This window comes from Loxodonta africana, chromosome X (genome assembly GCF_030014295.1).
Source record: "Loxodonta africana isolate mLoxAfr1 chromosome X, mLoxAfr1.hap2, whole genome shotgun sequence".
In the NCBI taxonomy this organism is placed as follows: domain Eukaryota; kingdom Metazoa; phylum Chordata; class Mammalia; order Proboscidea; family Elephantidae; genus Loxodonta; species Loxodonta africana.
In genome coordinates, this window is record NC_087369.1 from 136365374 (window position 1) to 136391243 (window position 25870).

At 37.3% G+C, this 25870-nt stretch overlaps 1 protein-coding gene across 2 annotated transcripts in view; it reads right to left on the reverse strand.

Annotated features, from left to right (window-relative positions):
* Window positions 1-21093, reverse strand: part of LRCH2 (leucine rich repeats and calponin homology domain containing 2) — a 103651-nt gene extending 82558 nt beyond the window's left edge. For both annotated transcript variants that reach the window (XM_010594679.2, XM_003414853.3), the window contains exon 1: window positions 20754-21093. In XM_010594679.2, the coding sequence (XP_010592981.2) occupies window positions 20754-21093 (340 nt within the window). The remainder of the gene's footprint in view (window positions 1-20753) is intronic.
* Window positions 21094-25870: the final 4777 nt, after the last annotated feature.

The following is a 25870-nucleotide window of genomic DNA, read 5'->3' on the forward strand; positions in this document are numbered from 1 at the left end:
GCAAGTGGGAGTATGGAGTAAGATGTATATAAACTTATATGTGACAGTCTGACTTGATTTGTAAACGGTCACTTGAAGCTCAATAAAAGTTAATTAAAAGAAAAGAAAAAGATGAGGAGAAAGTAGTGCCTACCCACAGTCTCTCTGCCAACTCTGATATTCACAATCTCCCTCCTATTATATACCATTTTCCTGCTTTGTAGTTCATATCAGGATTTTTGTTTTTTAATAAATACTAATCAGCATCTAAAAAAAAAATGTAATGGCTGTTCTTTCCTATAATATTAAAGCAGTTCATGAAAATTTGAAAAATTCAAAGTACATGCATTATAGGTCACATTATCTTAAATTATAAATCAAAAAGCTGAAATTATGTTAATTATATAAATAAAAAGTTCTTGCTTAAAAAAAAAAAAAAGAAAGAATTCAAAATTTAAGATGACGATTTCTAGCCAATCTGTGAAAAGGTGAAGCTTTCAAAGGTTTTGCCCATTTGTAATGTTAATATATACTGATGACTCTGTAACCCTCCTTGGACTTGGGCAGACAGGGCTGTGGCAGCAAGCTTGTCTGTTTTCCCACTTCTGTCTGTTCTGTAATATTTCTTTGGATTCGGGCAGACATGGCTCTAGCAGCATGCTTGTCCACTTCCCACTTTTGTCTGTTTGAATATATGCTGAATAAAACTTTCTTTTTGCTTTACTAATCTTTGTGATGTTTTTCCCCTACAACAATATTATACTATTTTATAGATATTATATTTCACAAGGTAAATTCAATTCTAACCATAAAACTCACATTTATAAAAATGATAATATGAAGGCAGTTATAGGCTAACTGTAAATTGGTGTTATATATAATCATTTTATTTTTGTGGGGGCACAACTTGGCCCACTACCAAACATCTATCCTGTGCTGTCAAGTTATATTGGCATTCTATTATATGTCCAATCAATGCCCATGGAAGCAGCAGCCAGGAAATCAAACAATATATTGTATTAGGCAAATCTGCAGCAAAAGAACTTTTTAAAATGTTAAAAAGGAAAGATCACTTTGAGTATTAAGGTGTGCCTGACCCAAGCCATGGTATTCTCAACCACCTCATATGCATATGAAAGCTGGATGATGAATAAGGAAGACCAAAGAATCGATGTATTTGAATTATGATGTTGGTTAAGAACATTGAATACACCATGGACTGCCAAAAGAAGGAAGAAATCTGTCTCGCGGAAAGTACAGCCAGAATGTTCCTTAGAAGCAAGGATGGCGAGACTGCGTCTCATATACTTTGGACATGTTATCAGGAGGGAACTGTCTCTGGAGAAGGACACCATGCTTGGTAAAACAGAGGGTCAGTGAAAAAGGGGAAGGCCCTCAATGAGATGGACTGACACAGTGGCTGCAACAATGGGCTCAAGCATAGCGCCAACTGTGAGGATGGCCCGGGACCAGGCGGTTTCGTTCTGCTGTATACAGGGTCGCTGTGAGTCAGACCCGACTCAATGGCCGGTAACAACAGCAACAACAGTACTTTAGTACCGCATGAAAAAAGGAAGTATGATGTAGTAGGGCAACCAGCTACATCAAACTGACCCCCTAGAATAACTCCAGTAGGCTTTGGATTCAAAACCAATAGTAGTCCTTCGGGAAGGCACCAAAATCCCAAGTGCATGCTGTGTTGCTCAATAAAACTATCTGCTCCGCCTTTGGTTTATCCAAATTAAGACTAATTTTACAGCCATCATATTGTGCCCCTAAAAAAAGGCTGTATTTAGAGAGCAGGGACCATCCTTACTTGACCTATTTTACAACAAAGCACTAAATACTGGATGCTGAAATTAAAAGCATTTTACAGTAAATTGACTAACTTCAAAGTAATGACAAATTTCATAAACCAGGCCAAAAAAATCCCGTTAGTTTATGTTCCGTGGTCAAGCAGTCCCTACACAACAGCAGCTGGTGGGTAGGCTTCCATCACTTTGGACAGTAAGGAGACAGCAGGACGAAACGGATTCAGTTCATCAACAATACACACAGAGAAAGCATGATCACATGGTATCACCTCCCCACGTATCTAGTCCCAGAGGACAAAATCAAACTGGAAGGACAAAATGACAGAAGCCACAAGCAGTAGGTCACTCTGTTGTTGAGGAACCAACTGTAGACCACAGCTACGGAATTTTATAATAGCAGCTGTACCCAAAGAAATGTCTCATGCCTCACCAGAACAGGGAAAGACATGAGAAATGGCCTTTAGGCAGCCCCCCCACAGAATGGGGAACCTCCTGCAAGATAAGGAGGTGGCCCTCCATAAACAACTGCCTCCTTTGCCATGAGACCAGAGGAACTGGAAGGTACCTGGCTAACACTACTGAGCATTTTAATCAAAGATTCAATAGAAGAATCCTGATCAAAAAGAGGGAAATGTAAAACAGAATTTCAAATTCTCATGGAATCCAGATTTTCTGGAACCACTGAGGCTGGATGAACCCCTGAAATTATTGCCCTGAGATAATCTTTAAACCTTAAACCAAAAATATCCCCTGAAGTGTTCTTAAAACCAAATAATAGCTTAACTAGCAAAGAATGCCTGCTTTGAGCAGATCTATCTGCGTGGGATCAAACTGACAACAGCAATTTGAAAGATTAGACAGGAAATTTAAGGGGCAGTGAGTTTATGTTAATGGGAGAGGAACAACTCGAAAAAGAGGGTACGAATCATTGCACAACTCGAAGAATATAATCAATGTTAACCAAACCATACATGTAGGAATTGTTGAATTGGTGTGTATGTTCTAATATGTATATTCTCAACAAGGACAACAATAACAAAAAAAGATAAGGAGGTGGATAAGAAATGGCCTTGTGACAGCTCCTCACAAAACTGCTTATCTTGCCATGTGCCAGGGAGTATCACAGTGTGTTCTGCCAAGGCTTGGAACAGACTGTGGTTGAGTCTATGTGGCCTATGTGGACAGTGCAAGGTCAAAAGGGAGCGATGGTGGAGCCATTTTTCTGCAGTTTATTTTAAAAAAAGCTGTTGCCCTCAAGTTAATTCCAACTCATGGTAACCCATGTGCTTCTGGGTAGAGCTGTGCTTCAAAGGGTTTAAAAGGCTGATTTTTCAGAAGCAGATCACCAAGTCTTGCTTTTGAGATGTCTCAATAGACTTGAACCTCCAACCTTTCAATCAGCAGTTGAGTGTGTTAACCGTACGCATGGCACAGGGGTAATCACATGAATAGTGTATATAAAAATGTCAGGTCCCTTCCATTTTAATATTCAAGTGGTTATAATTTTAAGTATACAAATTTGAAAAGCATTTACTATCAACTGTTACAAAGAGGCACAGCATTGAACCAAACACCATAGGGAATTTATAAACAAAATATATTATCTGCCTTCAAGGAGTTTCAATTCCTCTTGGGGGAAACAATGTGAAGTCAAAGCACAATTGCACATGGCTGGGTACTGACTTTAAAGAATAAATTAAACATCTAACAATAGGGGAATAGTTATGTAAATTATGGTATCATCTATAAAATAAACTGTTTAAAAAAAAAAAAAAAAACAAACGCTGCCATCCAGTCAATTCCGACTCATGGCGACCCAACTGTGTTATAGAGTAGAACTGAGCTCCACAGCTGTCTTGTCTGTAATCTTTACAGAAGCAGATCACCAGGCCACAATTTTAAAGATTAAAAATTTGACAAGCATTTTCTATCAACTGTTATTTAGAGGCACAGCACTGAATCAAACACCAAAAGGAATTTATAAATAGAATACATTAACTGCCCTCAAGGATTTTAAATTCCTCTTGGGGTAAACAATGTAAAGCCAAGCCACCATTGTCCACGGCTGTCTACTGACATTGCCCACGGCTGCCTACTGACATTGCCCAATAACTTAAGTATCTAACAATAGGGGAATGGTTAAATAGATTATCCACACAATGGGCTGTTAGGCAGCCATTAAAACCATGTTATAAAATGTTTTTCTTCGGTAGAATAGTGCCATAAGGAAAACTCAGGAAAAACTACGAAGCTGTTAACACTTAGATCTGTAGAACAGTTTGTGAGAGCCATTAAGCTCTCATCTTACTAAAGATGAAAAATTTTGCAAGCCCAAGGTACTAAATTAATGATCTTAACTTTGCCAGTGGCAAATGGAGGACAATATGCCAAAGTAAGAACAGAAAATCATAGCAAGACACTCTGAAACACAAATGTAAACAATTTAGAACCACACTACTGGAAAAACTGTTAAACCTAGTAACAAAATGTACATTTATCTCCCAATTATTCCTGGATTTCAGCTATAGATACATGACTTATGAGATAAAATTTGTTAAAATAAAATATATTAATCCCCCAAACATTTTTTTATTCCTGGATTTCAGCTATAGATACATGACTTATGAGATAAAATTTGTTAAAATAAAATATATTAATCCCCCAAACATTTTATAACTTAGTATTTTCAATGCCAAACTTATTATTTAATGTAATAAACATTACATAAAAAAAAATTTTTTTTTTAACGTTAATATTAAAAAGCAGCCACTGCTCTAAAACAAAAACATGCAATGGTGCAATATAATGATATATAAGAATTACAGCTAATTACCAAACTCTTAAAGTTTAATAATCATTATCTCTGCATATGAAGCAATGTTATCTTTCTTCTAATACTTTTTTCCATTTTTTAAAATAATATAACAAACAGTAATAAAAACAAAAATCAGGAAGATGATAAGAGGTTCAATTTGGCCAAAGAACAGGGTACACCTAAGAGAAGTAGTGGAAAACATAAAGGAAAAGGAAAGAGACAAATTGTGGAGGAACCTGAAAAGGCAGCCAGGGTAAGAAGCATGCTTAATTGAAGGAAATGTGCTCAACACCTGCTATATATCACACATTGTACTAGCTGCTGGAGTGGCAACAAAGTCACTACACTCAAGGAACTCTAAAAACAATAAAAAGAGAAATGTAAACAAATAACGTATTTCTTTTATTTTACGAAGCACATTTTCTTCTAATGCTAACAATTCTGAAAACCATGCATGCATTTATTTTAGCACTGTTTATTTTTTTTCCAGAAAAGTTATTAAATTGATGGCGCATGCTACAATGGAGGAAATACATTAAATGCAATAAAGGATCACAGCTGCTATCAGAGCATGAGGGGAAAGGGGGAAGATAATAAAGATTAAAAAAAAGCCTCATCTGGGACGTAAAGGATCAGTAGGGGTTCACAAGGTAGAAAAAAAAAGAGTGACGAGGACATTAACAACAGTGGAAAAAAACACAGACATGGAATAGCATATTATTTTTAAGGAACAGCATGTAGTCTGGTAGGCAGGCATGTGGAGGCTGGAGGCAGAATGAGACTGAATTGAAGAAGTAGGCAGACCAGGAAGGCAAGGTGGGTATATCATCCAAAGAACAATGTAATATACCAAATAAATACAATAAAGTACAAAAACCATACGATCATCTCAGTAGCCCTTTCGGACTGAATTATTTTATGTTTGTAATTTTTTGATGATTTCATATCTTTTTACTAATTGAATGCATGTTGAATCGTTGAGTGCTGGTAATTTTTTGTTATGAATGATGGATTTTTATAAATATTATGTAGGAAACATATCTCCCAGTGGACTCAGAGATCGGATAGGTGGAATGCGGCAGTACCTCAAGAACGATTTAATGCATGCATACACTGTAAATGGCACTTATCTGTACCAAAGGGCATGAAATATGTCAAGGACACAGGCTTCCACTGTTTCTGAGCCTGAAAATAACTTACGCACCTGAATATTACCTAATCCTGAAGAGTGCACCTTCCAACACACACACAGGAAACAGCAAATAAACTTACAAGCTTATCTCCCTGTTTAGAATGCTGAGACGCGAAAAGTGAAAAATGGCACTTATCTGTACCACTGGGCACAAAATATATCCAGAATGTGTGCTTACACTGTTTGCGCCTGGAAATAACTCATTCCCTTGAATGTTACCAAATTATAGAAACCGTACCTTCCCATTAGCACACAGGAGATAGGAAATGTACTTACAAGCCTTATCTCACTGTACAGAAGCCCAAAGTCACAAGTTTCACAAAATCACTCTTCTAGGATGCATCTCTTCATACGAATGGCTCTCAACACTTAAATGTGATGCCGACCAACTTCCTGATTTTTTATGTGGTTACGTAAGCCCCAGGCCCTATGCCAGCATGTACTGAGGAGGTACTAACACCTGCCAGGAAACCTCCAAAGATGGAAAATGTACATGGTATTGATATGTACCCTCAGTCATGAAAGAGAGAGAGAAAAAGCATTTGTCAAAATCCAACACCCTTTCATAATAAAACTATTCAACAACTAGGTATAAAAGGAAACTTCCGCAACCTGATAAAGGGCATCTATGAAAAACCCACAGCTAACAATACCAGCTGTCTCAGCCAACAAGCCACCACCCATCTGTCAGTGTACGGTACCGTGGGGGCTTATGTGTTGCTATGATGCTGGAAGCTATGCTACCAACACTTCAAATACCAGCAGGGTCACCCATGGTGGACAGGTTTCAGCAGAGCTTCCACACTAAGACAGGCTAGGAAGAAAGACCTGGTGATCCACTTTCAAAAATTAGCCAGTGAAAACCTATGGATCACGATACAATATTGTCCAATGTAGTGCTGGAAGATGAAGTCTGTAGGTTGGAAAAAAGGCACTCAAAATACACAGTGACTGCAACAATAGACTCGAGCTTATCAACTATCGTGAAGATGGCACAGGATCAGGCAACATTTCACCCTGCATTCTGTTGTACGTGGAGTCACCATGAGTTGGAGCTGACAACTAACAACATGAGTCAACAGCAACTAACAACTACAACATTATGTTTAATGCAAAAAGACTGAACACACCCCCCCCAAGTTTAGAAACAAGACAATGATGTCCACTCTTACCATTTCTATTCAACATTTTACTAGAGGTTCTAGCCAGGTGCATTAGGTAAGAAAAAAATAAACAAAAGGTATCTAGTTGGAAAGGAGGAAGTAAAAACTATATTCACAGATGACATGATCTTGTACACAGAAAATTGTAAGGAATCCCCTAAAGAACTATTAGAACTAAAAACGAGTTCAGCAAGGGTGCAGGATACAAGATCGACATTCAAAAATCAATTTTATTTCTATATCAGCTTTATGGACTGAATTGTGTCTCCCTAAAATATGTGTTGAATTCCTGGCCCTTGTACCTGTGGATGTGATCCTGTTTGAAAATAGGGTTTTTATTTTGTTATGTTAATTAGATCATGGCAGTGTAGGGTGGATTCTACACCTAGTCACTTCTGAGTTATAAAAAGACCTGAATAAACACAGAGACATACCCAGAGGGGAAGATAGACGCCATGCAAGGATCCTGCAGAAGCCAAGGAATGCCTGGGGCTACCCACAAGGAAGGAATCAACACGGCCAAGACATTTAACTATTAGCCCCTGGAACTGTAAGAAAATAAATTTCTGTTCTTTAAAGCCACCCACTTGTGCTATTTGTATTATATCAGCATTAGGTAACTAAGACAAACAGTAATGAAAAATCCAAAAATAAATTTTTTTTTAATTCCATTTATAATAACATTTAAAAAAAAACTTAGGAAAACTTCAAAATACTGTTGAAAGAAATTTAAAAACACCTAAATAAATAAAAATACAATCCATGTTCATGAATTTGGAAGATTTAATATTGCTAAGATGTCAATACTCTCCAAATTGACCTACAGATTCAACACAATTCCTATCAAAACCCAGCTTGCTTTTCTGCAAACACGGACATCGCTGGCTCATCCTAAAATTCATATGTAAATGCAATGGTCCCAGAATAACCAAAAACACTCTTAAAAGGAAGGCCAAAGTTAAAGGGCTCTCACTTTTCTCAATCTCAAAACTTACTAACGGTAAACAGTGTGGTAGTGGCATAGGGATAAATATATAGATCAATGAAAAGAACTGAGAGCCCAGAAATAAACCTTACATTTATGCAAAACTGATTTTCAACAAGGGTGCCAAGACAAATGAATGAGAGGAACAGTCTTTTCAGCAAATAGTACTGAGAAACTGGATCTTCGCATGCAAGAGAATGAAGCTGGATCCTGTCTCAGTTATCTAGTGTTGCTATAACAGAAATTCCACAGGTGGATGGCTTTAACAAACAGAAATTTATTCTCTCAGAGTTTATGAGGCTAGAAATCCGAATTCAGGGTGCCGGCTCTCGGGGAAGGCTTTCTTTCTTTATCAGCTCTGTAGGAAGTTCCTTGTCTCTTCTGAGCTTCTGCTCTTGGGAAATCTTCATGTGGCTTGGCATCTCTCTTCCTCCATCTCTGCTTCTTTTGCTTGCTTGTTTAATCTCTTTTACATCTCAGAAGAGATTAATTTAAGACACACCCTACACTAATCCACTAACATAACAAAGACATCCCATTCCCAAATGGGATTATAACAGGCATAGAAGTTAGGATTCACGTAACACATATTTTGGGGGGATACAATTCAATCCATAACAGACCCATACCTCACACATATACAAAAATTAATTCGAAATGGATCAATGACCTAAATATATGAGCAAAAACCATAAAATTCTTAGAAGAAAACATAGGGGTAAAACTTCAAGACCTAGTTTTTAAAAATGGATTGTTCGATATGACGCCAAAAGCTCACGCAACAAAAGACAAAATAGTAAATTGGATTTCATCAAATTTAAATATTTTGTGCATCTAAAGGACTTTATGAAGAAAGTAAGGAGACAACCTATAGAATGAGAGGAAATATTTGGTAACTATACATCTGATAAAGGTTTAATATCCAGAATATATAAAGGATTCCTGCAACTCAACAACAAAAAGAGAAACCACCCAATTTAAAAATGGGCAAAGGACTTAAATAGACATTTCTCCAAAGAAGATATAGAAGTTGCCAACTTCCACATGAAAAGATGCTCCACATTATTAACGATCAGAAAAATACAAATCAAAACCACAATGATACCACTCCACACCCACTAAAAACCCAAACCAAACCTGTTGCCGTCAAGTAGATTCTGACTCATAGCGACCCTATAGAACAGAGTAGAGCTGCCCCATGGAGTTTCCAAGGAGCACCTGGTAGATCTGAACTGCCGGCCTTTTGGTTAGCAGCCGTAGCTCTTAACCACTGGGCCACCAGGGTTTCCAACTGTATGGTTAAAATCAAAAAGGCAGTTAAAAACAAGTGTCAGAGAGGACACGGAGAAACTGGAACTCTAATTCACTGCCGGCAGGAATGTAAAACAGTACATCAACTGTAGAAAAGAGTTCGGTATTTCTGCAAAATGTTAAACACAGAGTTACCATATGACCAAGCAATTCCACTTTTATGTATATACCCAAGAGAAATGAAGACATATGTCTAAGCAAAACCTTGTACAAAAATGTTCATAGCAGTATTATTCAGAATAGCTAAAATGTGGGAAACAACAAAAATGTCCATCAACTGATGAATGGATATCAAAATGTATGATGGAATATTATTCAGAAATAAAAAGGAATAAAGTAGTTTTATATGTTACAGCACAGATAAACCTTGAAATCTTTATGGTCACAAAAGACCACATTTTGTATAGTTCCATTTATATGAAATGTCCTTAATAGGCCAATCTAGAGACAGAATCTGGATTAGCAACTGCCTAGAGCTAGATGGGAGCCCTGGTGGCGCAGTGGTTCAGAACTTGGCTGGTTGCTAACCAAAAGACCAGCAGTTCAAATCCATCAGCAGCTCCTTGGAAATCCTATGGGGCAGCTCTCCTCTGCCCTATAGGGTCACTATGAGTTGGAATCAACTTCAGGGCAATACTTCAGTTTTGTTTTTTGGTTTTTTGTTTGTTTTGGGGCTAGATGATGGTGGCGGAAAACAGTGAGTGGCTGCTAACGGGCATGGGATTTCTTTCTGGGGTGATGAAAATGTGCTAAAACTAGATTGTTATGAAGGCTGCACGACTAAAAACCAATGAACTCTACACTTTAAATGGGTAAATGGTATGTGGAGCGTCTCTCAGTAAACTGTTAAAAAAGTAGGCAGGATGGTTCCGGAAACAGATGATCCATATGTTAAAAGATGTAATTAGATTTGTTTCACCCTTTATATAAAAATAAATTCCAGATTTATTAAGAATTTCAGACATCAAAAACAAAATTTTAAGTCATAAAAAAAGTAAATGAATATATTTTACATATTGGAATAGGGCAATATCTTTTACATAAGACACAAAATGCATTAACTCTAAAATACTGATAAATACTACTGTATTAAAATTTAGAACATTTTAAAAGCAAACTGGTTGCCTTCGAGTCAATTCTAACTCACGGCTACCCCATGTGTGTCAGGGTTAAACTGTGCTCCATGCGGTTTTCAATGACTGATTTTTCAACAGTAGATCATCAAGCCTTTCCGCCAAGAACATTTTAAGGCCTTATATAAAGCTCAAAGAGAAATTATAAACTAGGAGAAGGTATCTGCAATATACAAAACTGACAAAGGATTAGTATAAGAAATATTTTTTTTAACTCATAGAATTTTATGAGTAGAAGAAAAAAAACCAATAGAAAAATGGGCAAAATACATGAAAAGTCTTCTCATAGCACAGGAAAACACATATAGCCAAAAGACCACTTGAAGAAATGTTAGTTAGCATCATTAGCAATCAGGGAAATGCAAATTAAGACATAACTGAAATTATTTTAAACTCAATTGGCAATTTTTTTTTTAATCTGATGATACTAAGTGTTGGAGAGAATATGGGTTCATAGGATCTCTTTACACATTATTGGTGGAAATGTAAACTGTATTACCAGTTAGGCATTATCTCCTTAGTTTGAACATTCATATACCGTATTGCCCAGCAATTCCACTCCCAAGAGAAATTTTTGCATGTATGTAAGAGACATGTATAACAATGTTTATAGCAGCAGTATTCACGAGAGCATAAATGCAGAAACAACCCACAATGTTGGCCACCAAATGGCCATCAGTGAGCAAGTGGATAAAGTATGGCATATTCACATAATGAAATATAATGCAGCCTTCAAAAAGAATAAACTACTGCTTCATATAATTTAGATAAATCTTATCAATATAATCTTAAGTAACATAAAGATTAACAAAACTACATAAAGCATGGTGTGTATATTATGTTTTTTACCTTTCTTAATTTTTAAAACAATCCTAAAAGGAAGTAGGACTTTGGAAATTTATTGTTAGGGAGCTAACTACTGACTTGAAGCATGCTTTAGCAGCAAGTGACAATCAGATTTGCGTGTTAGAAAGATTACGGACTACAGTGTGAAGGACTAACTGGAGTTGAAGCAAACTTGAGGCGGGAAGATCATTCAAGAAATTGTTGATGAGTCCAGTCAAAACGTGAGGAAAGAAGGTCCTTAACAATAACAATGGCAGTGAGAATGGAAAGGAAGGAATTAGATGTGAAAGCTATTCAAAGAGCTATGACCAACAGATATAGAGGGTGAGGAAAGTAGAAGAGTCAAGGATGACTCCCAAGATTCTGGTCTGGGTAACCAGGTGGCCTATGGTCAATAATAAGAGTTAATTTATTTGATATACTGAGTTTGAAGGGACTATGGCTTACTAGTATTTATGTAGGTTCCTCCTACTCATAACTATAAAATATAATCCATCCCTTTTCAAGGCTCATTCTCCTTCTTTACGAAGACCTTTCTGATGTTTCACCAACCAAATCAGATGTCACCTTTTCCTCTTTGAACCCACATAGTACTTTGTTATCACTTACAACATTTATCTTACTCTAGTTTCTAAACCTCAGTCTCATTAAGATTTTAGATCAGATAATTCTTTACCTGTCCTGTGCATTGTAGGATGCTTAGCAGTATCCCTGGTCTCTACCCACTAGATGTTAATAACAACCCACCTCCCAAAACTTGTGACAATCAAAAATGTGTCCAGACAGTACCAAATGTCCCCTGGGAGGAAGAAACTGTCCACTGATCTAGTCTATATAACAGGTACGTTAGTATTTATTTTATATAAATTCCTTGAAGGCAGAGGCTTTGCAACCTTGTCCATTTACATAAAATCAATGTGACAAATCCATTCTTACATATTCATTAAGGTAGATTAAGACACAGTTTTCTATTTTCAATTTACCATTTTTCATTCTACATATTTATTTTTACTAATTTTTACATCTTTAAATGTAATTGATTTTTCTTTGACATGGACACACATCCTGAACCAATTTTCTCAAAGTGTTGAGGGTTTACATATTGTAATTATTTTTGAATGAAGGAAACTTCTGGGCTGCTCATGCTAGAGTCTCTCGGGGATATGATCATTTAGCAAAGGCATTTTTTGTGTGAAATCCAAATTCACAAATGTTCTGGAATCAAACTAAAAAAGTTATTTTATTTCTGTCTCTTGTCATCTTGAATCCCTAATATTATACATAAAATTCTACTGAAAAAGACTGGAGCAATTAATATAAGAATAAAATCAAGACACTATGCAACCATAAAGACCGACGAGTCCATGAAACATAACATGGATGAACCTAGAGGACATAATGCTAAGTGAAATAAGTCAATCATGTAAGGACAAATATTGTATGAGCCTACTTTTATAAGAGGACAAGAACAGATATATATAGAGAGAGACTAATGTTCAGGAATGTTCAGTACTCACTGGAGCCCTGGTCATGCAGTGGTTAAGAAGTACAGCTGCTAACCAAAAGGTCAGCAGTTCGAATCCACCAGGCGCTCCTTGGAAACCTTCTTGGGGCAATTCTACGCTGTCCTACAGGGTCACTACAAGTCAGATTCAACTAAAAGGCAATGCATAATGTTCACTGTTGGTTACCAGGGAGGGGGGTAAAGGGAATAATGCTCTAGATCGCAGACACTTGTTATTTTTGGTAATGGGGAATGTAGCACCAAATGTGGGTGTAGCGAGCCACTAAGAAGCATTCAAGGTAAAAAGAATGTTTGTGCTAAAGAATTTGGCATATATCATTTGGCAGCAACACCAACAATAACCAAAAAAATGAGCGTGTGGTCACATATGTATGTGCATAATCATATATGTGTTTGGGTAGGTACAGGTATGTACATATGCGTGCACAGACAGAAGTATCTATATGTACAGATATGTGTGTGCAGGCACATATATTCATAGACTACACAGATACTTCTCAGACATAACCAAACACCTTGTGAGATTGGTTTTCTGGGTTTGAAGGCTTAGGACTTTAGTCTCAGGACAACTCAGTTAATTGGCATAATATAGTTCACAAAGTTCATGCTCTGCATCCTAGCGAGGTGAATAGCATCTGGGGTCTTAAAAGCTTACAAGCAGCCATCTAAGATACAACTACTAGTCTCCGCTCATCAGGAGCAAAAGAGGAAGAGGGAAACCAAAGTCTCAGAGAAGAAACTAGTCTACAGGGCTAATAGCCTACATAAGCCATGGCCTCATCTACCCTGAGGCCAGAAGAACTAGATGGTGCCTGGTTACCACTACCAGCCATTCTGATCAGGGACACAATATATGGACCCTGATAGAACGGGAGAAAAATGGTGGAGCAGAACTCAAAATCTTAAAAAGTCAGACTCACTAGAGGATCCCCGAGGCTATCACCCTGAGACACTCTTTAAACCTTGAACTGAAACTATCCTGAGGTCACCTTTTAGCAAAATAACAGTGGCACACAAAACAAAGGATATTACCTGTGAGTACAGTGCTCCATTAAAAAATCACCTACATGAGACCAAAAGGTCAACAATTACTCAAAAGCAAGGATGAGAAGATAAGGGGGCAGGGAATCCAGAGTAATGGAAACAGAATAATCAGAACGCAATTAAAGAGGATGTTAACACATTGCAAAAAATTGTAACTAATATCATTGAACAATTTGTATAGAAATTATCAAATGGGAATCTGATTTACTACGCAAAATTTCACCAGAAACACAATAAAGTATTATTTAAAAAAAAAAAGATAAAGTGAAAACAATTGCTGTCGCAAGTTATAAAAGAATACAAAGAATTAACAATGACTAATGAGTCAAAGGACTGATTTTTGTTCAAAAAAGCTTTCTTTAAAAGATTCCATATCAAAACATGAACTAGAAAATAGCCATCATTCCATTATATTTTACTGAAAGCTGATATTCTATAATTGGAATGCTATCAATTTATAATTTATTAGAAACAGAACAAACGTAAAGACTAAAAGTTAGTTTAACTTTTAGCAGATTATATGCACTAGTTTACCCTGAGACTAAACACAAACTTAAATTATGTATAAACCTGACTTCGTACAGTTTGCTCTTATTACACTAAGCAGTTCTCAGGAGTATATTTTTTCCCTACAAAATTAAAGTTGACAAACCTTTCTGAAGTTTTTCGGGGAACTGGTTATCGGAGTATTACAATGCTTCAAGAAGTACCTGAATACACCCACAGTATGGAGAAAAAGAGAAAACTAAAAGATTTTCCCTTCTAGGTCATGATGAGTTTAGCCAGCCTCTGTAATATGGAGGGTGGCGGACGTTCCAGGATTTAAGGATTCCTTAAAGTGGGCTGCAAGGCTGGGGAGAAAAACAATATGTCCTTTTGTAAAGTTCCACTGTGTGCCTTGGAATTTAAACAAATACCACCTCCCAGCAAATCAATATGCTGTAAGTCTTCAAATAGTTTTATTTGTGAAAAGTATCCCTAGCATCACCTCTAAGGTTGCCAATGAGGTTTTAAATCTTGTCCTCCTTTGTGCTTCTGATGCCCAATAAATGCTTCAGAGTTTCTATGAAAAATAATCTAAGTTTAAAATTTTACATTTCAAACTTGAAGCAAAGTGTGCCACTAACTCCAGTTCTAAAAGGTCCCAATTAATCATTTTGGTCCTTAGGCCAGTTGTGCAGTATATGAATTTTTTTTTAAAACATGATAAGCTCATATTTTCCAAAAGCAACTAATTTAGCTGCTACCACATAGTCCTACTTCTAAACTGTGGCTTATGCTCCATATTGATTCCTTAAAACTTTTTACTCTGTTGAGAATCTGGCTCCTATGCTCACCAACTTTCTTTTCTTGATGATACTGCCTCAGTTCATTAAGATCAAAATTTAAGACCGTAATTCCCCTAGACATCTACCTTCACAGTCACCCTAGCAAGTCCGGTTTCTCCTCCTTTACAAGGCTAAAAGCTGCCCCACCACCATCCTACCTGCCTTTCCCTCAAATGGAGGTACTCCCTAGTCCTCTTACTTAATTTTAACACTGAACTCTTCACAGGTTCCATCCTTTCAGCCTGTCAGCGTGTCTGAGAAAATACTGAGTAAACCTTCAGTTAACATCTGCCTCAAACACACACTGCTAATTCCCAACTCTTATTCATGTCATTTACTCTCGTGAAATTACGCAAATGTTCCTCCTGCCTAATCATAAGCTGAACCCACACCTCAAATTCAGCAAATACCTCATGTTCCAGGAAGTTTTCCCAAACTAACTTAAGCCATAAGAAAAGTAAAATTAAACTTTATGCCACAGTTCCATACCACTTATATATATATTTTATAGACGTATACTATTTAGAACATTGTTAATATATTATAACGTAATCATTTTCTACTTGTTACACATTATTACCATACATATTCAACTATTTTAGAAACCCTTCAAGGGCAAGAATCATTTCTCTTTTTTTTCTCTTAGCAACAATCATGTTTCCAAAGTTGAAGTACAATAAATGCTTGCTTAATGAATCTACTTTAAAACCATCAGAAAGAGTGCCATGAAAACAAGTTATGCAAATATAGGCTCACCATCAACAAAAAATATATAACCTCTTAAGTTAAATTGGCATTTTCAGAAAAACATAACCTATTTATAGTATAATGTTTATTTTAATAATAGCTTTGTAATAAACAGAAAATGTGTTACAGTGGAAATGACACTGGAATAGTACTAGAGTAGGAAAACCTAGGTTCTGACCCACACTTTGCCATACACTGGCCATTTAACTTTGGGCAAACCACTTAAGGTCTCTCAACCACAAAAATTACTATGTACTCTGCCAAACTCTCGGAGTCATTATTCAGATACAATAGGATAATATAGATGAAAGTAGTTAGAAATTCATAAAGAGCTGTATAAATGGTATTATTTAATGAGGAACATACCCTCCAATTTAAAAGAATATTTTATTTTAAAATTTGAACTTGCAAAAGAAAAAAATTCAGGGGCAACTATTTGTGTTATAGAAGAATGCCTCCTGAATAAATCACTGTGAGGTTCACCAATACAAATTCAACTACGACAATTAAAATGTGATTCAACTATCAAAAATTGCTTCACACTTAATTTTTCAGGAAGATATTTATTGCACAAAGTAAGGCTGATGTTTCAATCAGGCCACAAAATCACAATCAAATAGCTCATTCCACTGAATGCATTGAGAGGCTTTCCACTTATGTAACATAATCAGAAGTTGCCTTTATCTGGCTCTATTTTACAACCTGATACAACGTACCATGACCCAGGATTGAAGTGGTAAACCTGCACATGTAGGAAATACTAGAGTCAACTCCCTGTTTACAGGAAAATATGGGATTAACCAGGGCACAGCACAATCTGATGTATTTACAAATTCCTAAACCTGTTTCACAGACCTATTGCTTCTGGTCATGAAGAGATGTAAAGAAGCAAAGGCAACAGCTACAAGGAGGCTGAGAGACACATCCACATATTTGTAGCACTGGTCACAGATTCAGTTATGAAAAGGTTCAGAATTTATTTGGGTAACCACTAAATTCATTTTCAAGCCCTTTTAAGGTCAACAATTTATCAGCATATCCAGACAGAGTAAAAAGTTCTGGTCAATTTTCCTTTGTCCTGCCAAGTCTACCTACTTATCATCTCAAAACAATCCATTACAACAGAAGTCAGCTACCTTCCTGAAACAGGTTACCAACTTTCTGATCCCTGTTATGTCTTTATGTGGGTGAGAATTTTAGTCAAGGAGTATGTGAAAGCAGATGTACTCAAAGTTACTGAGCACATACTACCAACTAGAGGGTCACGAAAATTAACAAACACCCCTTTTAAATGTAAAATTTCTGGAAGGGCTGCCATAATCAGTTAGCTTTAAGCACCATTCTAGTGAAGGAATGTTAGTGTTGCTGAAGAAGGAAGGAGCTACCATGAGGGCAGCATGATGGGAACAGGAGGAAAAACAGACACCAGTAGCAAAACGAGAGGTAGAAAGGTGGCAAAGATAAACCTTGCCAACAGTTGCCTACTACCCATTTTCCCTCACAGCAAGGTGAGTAGCTAACAGAGAAAACAAGATTCAGCTGCACATATTTGGGAGGGAAGCACTATTGGTGGCGCTGTGGTTATAGGGCTCGGCTGCTAACCAAAAGGTCGGTGGTTCAAACCCACCAGCCACTCCGCGGGAGAAAGATCTGGCAGTGTGCTTCTGTAAAGTTCTACTCCATCCTTCAGGATCGCTATGAGTCGGAATTGACTCCACAGAAGTGAGTTATTAAGGCAAATTTGTCAAATACTATTAAATGTAAACCAGACTTATGCATGGGAACTGAAGACACTATAGCTTCCTAACAAATTTTTATTCATTGTAGACACAACATGATGAAAACAAAATGAGTCCCTGCTTCACACAAGTCAACTGAAAAGAACATTGAGCTAGAACTTGAACACTTAGTTCCTGGTTTTGGCTTTGACCCTCTTGACAAGTGACTCTGAATTAGTCACTAGATTTTTATCAATGTTCTCATTCCCTCAAACAAATATTTTTGAGTGCCTTAAAAAACAAACTATTCTAGGGTTTCTCAGCCCTAGCTGCATACTAGAATCACCTCGGAAGATTGTTTTTTAAGGTATCAAGTCTCCAGGCCTCAGAGATTCTGATTCAATTGGTCTTGGGTGAGGCCCAGTAATAGGTTTTTTAAAAAAAAAGAAAAATTCCATGCGTTTTTAATGTGCATCCAGGGTGGAGAACCATCAGTCTATTTCATCTTACGCATATGTGAGGGACAGCAAAATAATGCAAAAAGCCCTTTCTCCTTCTTTCGAAATTTATTTATTTTCCCTTTATTATCCAACCTTCTTTTGACTACCCTTGCCAAAACTCTCGTCACTTCTCATCTAGATTTTAACAGAATAAAGTCCTATGGAGCAGTTTTACTCTGTCCTATAGGATTACCATGAGTCAGTGGGTTTGGATTTGGTTTTTTTGGTATATATATGCATATGTATGCATACATATAATCTCAAACATGCTCTTTTTTTTTTTTAATTCTAGTGTATCTACATTCTGTTTATATGTAATGGATACTGGTATCTTTAGAAAACATCAACTCTAAACACTTCATGGTTGAATTTGGTCAAAAATGAATGGCCAAATAAGTCACCCAGAGAGTTCTCTTTTAAAGGGCAAAAAGAACAACACAACATTTGCTTTATGCTATTTGAGTCTGAAATGCTCCCACAAGGAACATACATTCAACTGAAAAAAATAAATGAGGTGGTGTTATTTCAATAAGTCCTGTGTTTTTATAGATACTGATAAAGGTTATGATGAATGTTTACCAAGAACAAAGATGGTTCTGGTTTGTACTGAAGCTTTCTTCAGAAAACCAACTAAAGGCTTAAAAGCCAAAGGTTATAACCACAATTCATCATATTCTTATTCATAAAAAATATTATCAAATACAATATAAACGATACATTATGAGGAGACTGAACAAGTATGTGACTTTATTCCCTGCCAGTAAGGGGCTCACCATCTTCTCAGAAACAGCAAGACACAAATACAAAAGGAAAATAAAGCCAGCACTGCTAAGTAAGTGGTAAAGACAATAAGTAACATGGGAATTCAAAGAAATAGGAGCCCGATGTACACTAAGCGTTGGGAGACAGCTTCTTGAAGAAGTAGGGGCTTGAACAAAATTAACAGGTGGAGAAAATAAGGAAATTCCAAACATGCAGATCACTTTGTACAAAGATGAGACAGAAATTCACAAAATATATTTGAGGGGCAGGGAGCTGACCTAGCTGGAACAGAGGGTTCCATGAAAGAGCATTTGGGGAGACAAGGCTGCAATAATAAACTGGAGCTGGACAGTGAAGGGACCTGGATGGCAAGCTAGGATACTTACACTTTGTTCTATAGAAAAAGTCTTTAAAGGTTATAAAGAACAATAAGCAAAACAATATATCCCTTTAATAAATGATGCCATCTAGGACCATTTTTCTTGAAACCCTTGAAGAAATTATCAAGTAGTATAATATGTTGCTGATACATTCATGAATATGTGAACATATTATTTAGGAAATCTGCTCAGAGTAAAGGAGTAGATACTCCAATACGCTTCTCAAAAAACAGAATTAGTGACCAATTGCACATTCATAGCTCTTAGAATAATCCCTAAGAGAATCACTGGGTAGAGGGGTTCAATTTAGGTTTTCCTCCTCCTCCACTGTCCTCCAACCCACACACCTTGATTTAATATCCAGAAACTGAATACACACAGAATCTCTTATTCTGAAAATAAGAGGTATTTTATTAGTTCCCATTATGGATGAATTCACGTACTATATTGTTTCGTAATTACTACATCTATTAAAATAATTTTCTCCACGATTTATTTCAGTAAAGCAGATGAAAACAGACACAGGAATTACAAATTAAAAATTGTGAACAGCATAAAACCCTTCCATCAAATCAAAAACACAGCTAAAATAATCGGCATTGGTTTATGAAGCAGAGGGGAAAGAGTGTGTGTTCATAACAACAAAAAACAAGGCAACCACAACAAAGACTAGCAGAGGGTATTTGAAGAACATTACAATAGCCAATTTCTCATTCAAAATGATGAGCCATTAATCCACAACTCTATAAAGAATGGAGTTTTTTTTTTCCAAAAATGCCCTTAAGTTTTTAGCTTTTTCTGTTATAAAAATTAAGATTATAACATAACTCAAAACAAGGATTATCTTTCCCCCAATAACCAGACCCGTAAGTGATTGATGATTTAATTTGCTAGTGCAGCAAATACCAATTTAACCACCACTACGGGAGTACCTTCTCAACACCAGGAAAATGAAAAATCTCAGTCTTCAAAGGCATACAGGACAATAAAGAAGCCAAGACTATTTTAGGACAATTTAAAAAACACACAGTGAAAGTAAGAACATAGAAAAATCCCGCTGCTGTACTATGAAAAGGGATATGCCATTCTTGTAGGCATGTACGCCTTTAAGGAATATGTATAGATTAGGATTTTATGTATCGTCTTTTGTTGTTGTTGTTGTTGTTGTTGTTCTGGTAAACAGGGGAATACCCAGGAGTTGGAAGAAGTGCCCGAAGGCAGGTATCAATATCTCCCTCCCCCTTACTGGGGAAACTCGCTTCAACAATAATGCTTTTCCACCCCTAACATCTCAGCCAGTTTCCAGGCATCCTGCAGTTAGCATTTTCCCTCTGCCCTATTCCCTTCCTCGCCCCTCACATTCAGGAGCAACTGGCAGCTCCGACTTTGTCAGTCTCGCCGCCCCCGCGCACCCGCCCAGACCGGCGGAGTCCAACGACGCAGCCACGCAGCCACCCACTCCCCCCACCTTTCTCTCCTTCGCCCGGCTTCCCCTCCCCCCGTCCTGTCACCTGCTTGGGTGGTGTCCGTCAGGTCGTAGCCGCTGCCCGGGAACTCTCGGAGTTTCCTGCCACTGAGGCTCAGGATGCCAGAGTTGCCCGCCTCCTCCAGGGCCCGGTCCAGGCTCCTCACGGTGTGTTGAGGCTGCAGGCCCCCCGGGTTCCACTGCGGCCCGTTGGGGAACGGCTGACCGAAAAGGGTCGCTACCGGGATGGGCACCGCCAGGGTCCCGCCGCCGCCGCCGCCGCCGCCGCCGCCGCCCCCTCCAGCCGCACCACCGCCACCGCTACTTCCACCTCCCCCACAACCGCCGCCCCCACTGTTACCACCACCTCCCTGACTCGCCGCCATGTTCCTGAGAGAGAGAATAGCCCCCGACAATACTCGCAGCCTGTGCCGCGAGTGTAGGGGCTGCTTAGGACGCATGCGCAGGCTGGGAGGGGGCGAGGTAGAGGGTGGGAAGGAACGAGGGAGCGAGAAGGGAGGAGGTGTTGGATCGAGAAGAGATGCTGTTCAGAAGTGTAGAACGCTGGCTTTAAGAAATGTATGATTAGAGGAGGGATGCGAAATCCCGAGTCCACTGCTTTGGGTACCAAAATCTTGCGAAGCAACACCAGCTTAACTATAGGTCACTTGGCGATATGTCTCCAAATCTGTAACTTGCTTCACCTTTCCCGTTCTGCAAAATAAATACAAATATATTGAGTGAGGATTAAAGAGATTCGTTTCAGAGAATATAGAAATATTATTTAAATGAACTATCAAGCTTACTGCAAATGCCTCACGAATCATTTACCAGTGTTAGCACGAGGATAAACGCTAGGGAGTCATTTGGGAAGGAAAATCGGTGCAGTATTGAGTTTTAGGCATATATGAATTTTGCCATAGCTTAGAATCCCAAAATGTGAGACTTCTAGAATGTTTTCCAAGGGCGCCTCACGTTCCAGTGTGTATGGGTCTCGGCCAAACTCCTGCCTTCCAACACTTGGAAGAGTTCTCTGTGTTCTGGTCTATCACTCTTTGAAGTGGTGCCAAGATCTCCCAAATATATCCTCCTTTTTCTCATCATTTCAGTATTGGCTGATGGAAAACTCTTTGATCATCTAACAGCCTTAAAGTTTATCTTTGAAATGCGGGTTTTCATTTTGGATAGAATTCGTAAGGTTTAACACTGGGGATATGAAGCTAATCAATCTTGCATTTTAGGAGTTTATACTTAGAACCCGAAGACGTTTTCAATATAGAGGACACAGAGAAGAAATTTCAAACTCCTTTATTGAGCATTTGAGGTCTCTATAGTCTGACCTCAACCTACCTATTCAGGTTTATCACCCAAGCATTAAGATTACGATCACCTCTCCCTTCCCTAACCTCCTCATCCCCACTTGGTGTTATTCAAATCTTTTTCACTAATATTCATTAATGTTATTGAAGAAACATATCAGAATGCTTGGGCATATGCTGTTATTAATTTGAATGTCCTATGTGTCTCTTTTACATCTATTTCAATTTGAGCAATATATCAACAGTCTCATTTTTGTTAGAGAAATCTCCACTTGACTAAAGTTTAACTGGCATTAGCTCTGCTTTGAAAAAAATACAGGAAAAAATTACAACTTATATAAATTGCTCGGGACGATAGAGGTTAATTTATTTTATTTTTGTAAAAATATATATAGCACAACATTTACCAATTAAACATTTCTCAGGTGTACAATTTAGTGATATCAATTGCATTACTCATGTTGTGCAACCATCATCCATAAGTGTTGCCAGATTTTCCATCACCATAAACAGAAAGTCACTGCGTCCCAAACAGTGCCTCCCTTTTCCCCCGTCCCTCCCACTCCTGGTAATCACTAATAAACTTCGGTCTCTATAATGTGCCTATTCTTGTTATTGTATATGAGTGAGATCATACAATATTTGTCCTTTTGTGATTGACTTATTTCGCTCAGCATAATGTTTTCAAGGTTCATCCATGTTATTGCATGTATCAGGACTTCATTTCTCTATATGGCAGAGTGATACTCCATTGTATTTATGTATCACAATTTGTTTATCCATTCCTCCACTGATGAACATTTCAGTAGTTTCCACCTTCTGGCTATTGTGAGTAGTGCTGCAATGAACATTCGTACACATGTGTCTCACAGAGGTTAATTTAAATGATTATGTTGTGAGAAATTACATTATCTATCTGCATGACCCACAGAGGGAACAGAACAGAGAATCTGGCTCTCTACAGTGAAGCAACAAGTGAAAATGAAATAAAATAAAAATTAAACTCACTGGTGCCAGAAAGGAATGTTGTACTTTATATATCATCCTTCTTATATCTCAAATCAAATCAAATATTCATTAAGAGCTTCCAAAATTAAGAAGGCCAAGAAGAGAAACTACATTCACTAGGAAAAAGACTGGGAAAGGAAATATTGTAATCATTAACAATGAGAAGTTTTTCAACTATTGAAAACAATGTGTTGATTGGACTACAGGAAAAAAAAAATATGTGCTGAGGACCACCATACCTACCAAGTGAAAAAGGCCATGTACAACCAAATCTAACAAAGGAAAAAAAAATCTTCCAAAGATTTAAAAGATAATCTAAGTAAGAAAAATGGGAAACCTACAAAGTGTCTAGATATACGTGACAATCAGGCAAAATAACATTTCGTAGAGCTCCTGGACAGAAACACCAAGTCCAAAGAAAGTAAAAGGTTTAAAATAAAGATCACAAAGTTTAGAAATTTGTTTCAATCCCTTAACTGACTGTGTAACACTTGAAAAAGTGAATTAACTGCTTTAGCTTCCTCACTGATAACACTGTAAAAATAATACTTAGTGGTTACTATTTGCCAAATACTGTTCCAGTTGCTTTGCATATATAAGTCATTCAATCATCGTAACGATCCTTTAAAATAGGAAAAATGCAGAAAAAATTCAAATTCTTATGGGATCTAGACTTTCTGGAGCCATTGAGGCTGGATGAACTCCCAAAACTATTGCCCTGAGATCATCTTTAAACCTTAAATCTTAACCAAAAATATTTCCTGCAGTCTTCTTTAAACTAAACAATAGTTTTGCTTAACTAGTAAAGAATGTTTGCCTTGAGAATTGTGTTTTTTTAGAGAATAATCTATCTAGGATCAAATTGACAGCACCAACTCAAAGGTCAGATAGTAATCTTAGGAGGCAGTGAGTTTATGTTCATGGGGGGGGCAATTCGGAGAAGGAGAGTGAGAATGGTTAAAGAATGTAATCAACGTCACTGAATTATACATGTAGAGATTGTTGAATTGGTGTATGTTTGGCTGTGTATTTTCAACAACAATTAAAAAATAGGTATTATTCTTCCTTTTTATAGATGAGGAAAAATAGTACACACCTCACATAGGATCGTTTAAGAATAAATAAGATCACATATGTAAAATGACAAGCAAAATATCTGGTATGCATGCATTCATTATGTGAATATTTACTGAGCAATTATTCTATTCCAGCAACTTCTCTCCATGCAGATAATACTACGGCATTACGTGCTCAACAAACCTTTATCTCTTCGCTATACCCCTAGCCTCAAAAAAGAAACACATAATTTTTTAAAAACACAAAGTGGAAGAAGCCAGGAGAAAATTCAGTAAATGAATTGGTAATGGGCAAAGAGATGTCTGACTTATTTGATGAATTTTTTGCTTTGGTTTATACTAGAGGATATTTTACAGTGATTACCACTTTGAAGTTATACCTGAAATGGTCATGTTGGTCATTGGTTAAATTATGGTCAATACTCATTATTATCTGAGCCAAATTTACAAAATGAATATTAGTAAATCACTAGGACTAAATAGCATATATTGGGAAGATTATAGAAAAAAACAAAGGGAAAGTAGGGGAGTTTAGACCAACACATGCAGCCTCTGTTAAAGCACAAGCAGGCTGCAAATGTAATTTCTGTTCAAAAGAACTCCAGAGGGGACTCCTGAAATCCCACAGCAGTTTATAGTCATCACCATTCCAAACAAAATGGTAGTTATCCAACATTTATAAATAATATACAATAGGAAAGGCACGGTGAAATTTCCAAAGCTCCAGATTCTTCTATAAAAGACCAAGATCAATGCGCTGGACTACATGGCCTTCTTACCAGTCTGTAAATAACCAAAAATGAGGTATCTTTTACCCCAGCATCCAGTACAAGGCATTACATTTGGGGACTGAATAGCTCAAACTATAATTTGAAATTTAAAAAATATTGGGGCCGAGGTAAGGACCATGAAGATCTTTGTAGTTTATTCACCAAAAACCTCAGCTCAATTAATTGTTAAATCCAGAAGAAAAAAGAAGACAATGTTGGGTATTATCAAGAAATGTATCAGAAACCCTACAGAGCGTATTATTTTACCCACACTGAACTATTTTCCAGAGGCAAAAGCGATGTAAAGTCCTGCCTACTCCAATCTCAACACAAGTTCCGAAGTGGAGAAGGCCCTGAGAAATACACTTAAAATGATTATGAACACGGGGGAGGGGGAAAATCACTAGGCCCTTCTCTGTCTAGTAGTTGGATATTTAGTCTCTTCCAAAATCCCTGTGCCTGCATGGGGCCTTCAGAGGACTGAACTGCACATTAATCTATTTTAGCACGATTTATAGGGTTTATGAGTTTGGAATCAACTCAACAGCAACGGGTTTTTGTGTAGTACATTTCTCCTTCACCTGTCTGTCTGTCCTTTGTTCTGCTGTTGCAAATAACCCTTTGCCACTGCTTTAACCAATCCTAACAAACTCATCAACACCAAAGTTAATATATATTAATTCGAAAGGGATTTAAACAAATGTATAAATGACTACTGTTACTTAAAAAAAGCTATTAACATACATACCTACTCTTCAATGTTGATGTCACCAAGCAATGTTATGGACTATCTTAGTAAGAGACCCTGCTCTAACACAAGATCTGAGAAGTTGGATAAATCCCTTGACCTCTTAAAGTCTCAGATTCCTCATCTATAAACCAGGGATCATAACATTAAGAGCTGTCTCATAAGTGTGTAGTTAGGATTAATGAGATAATAACATAAAGTACCTAGCATATCAAAATGATGATTCTTATTACCATTAGTAT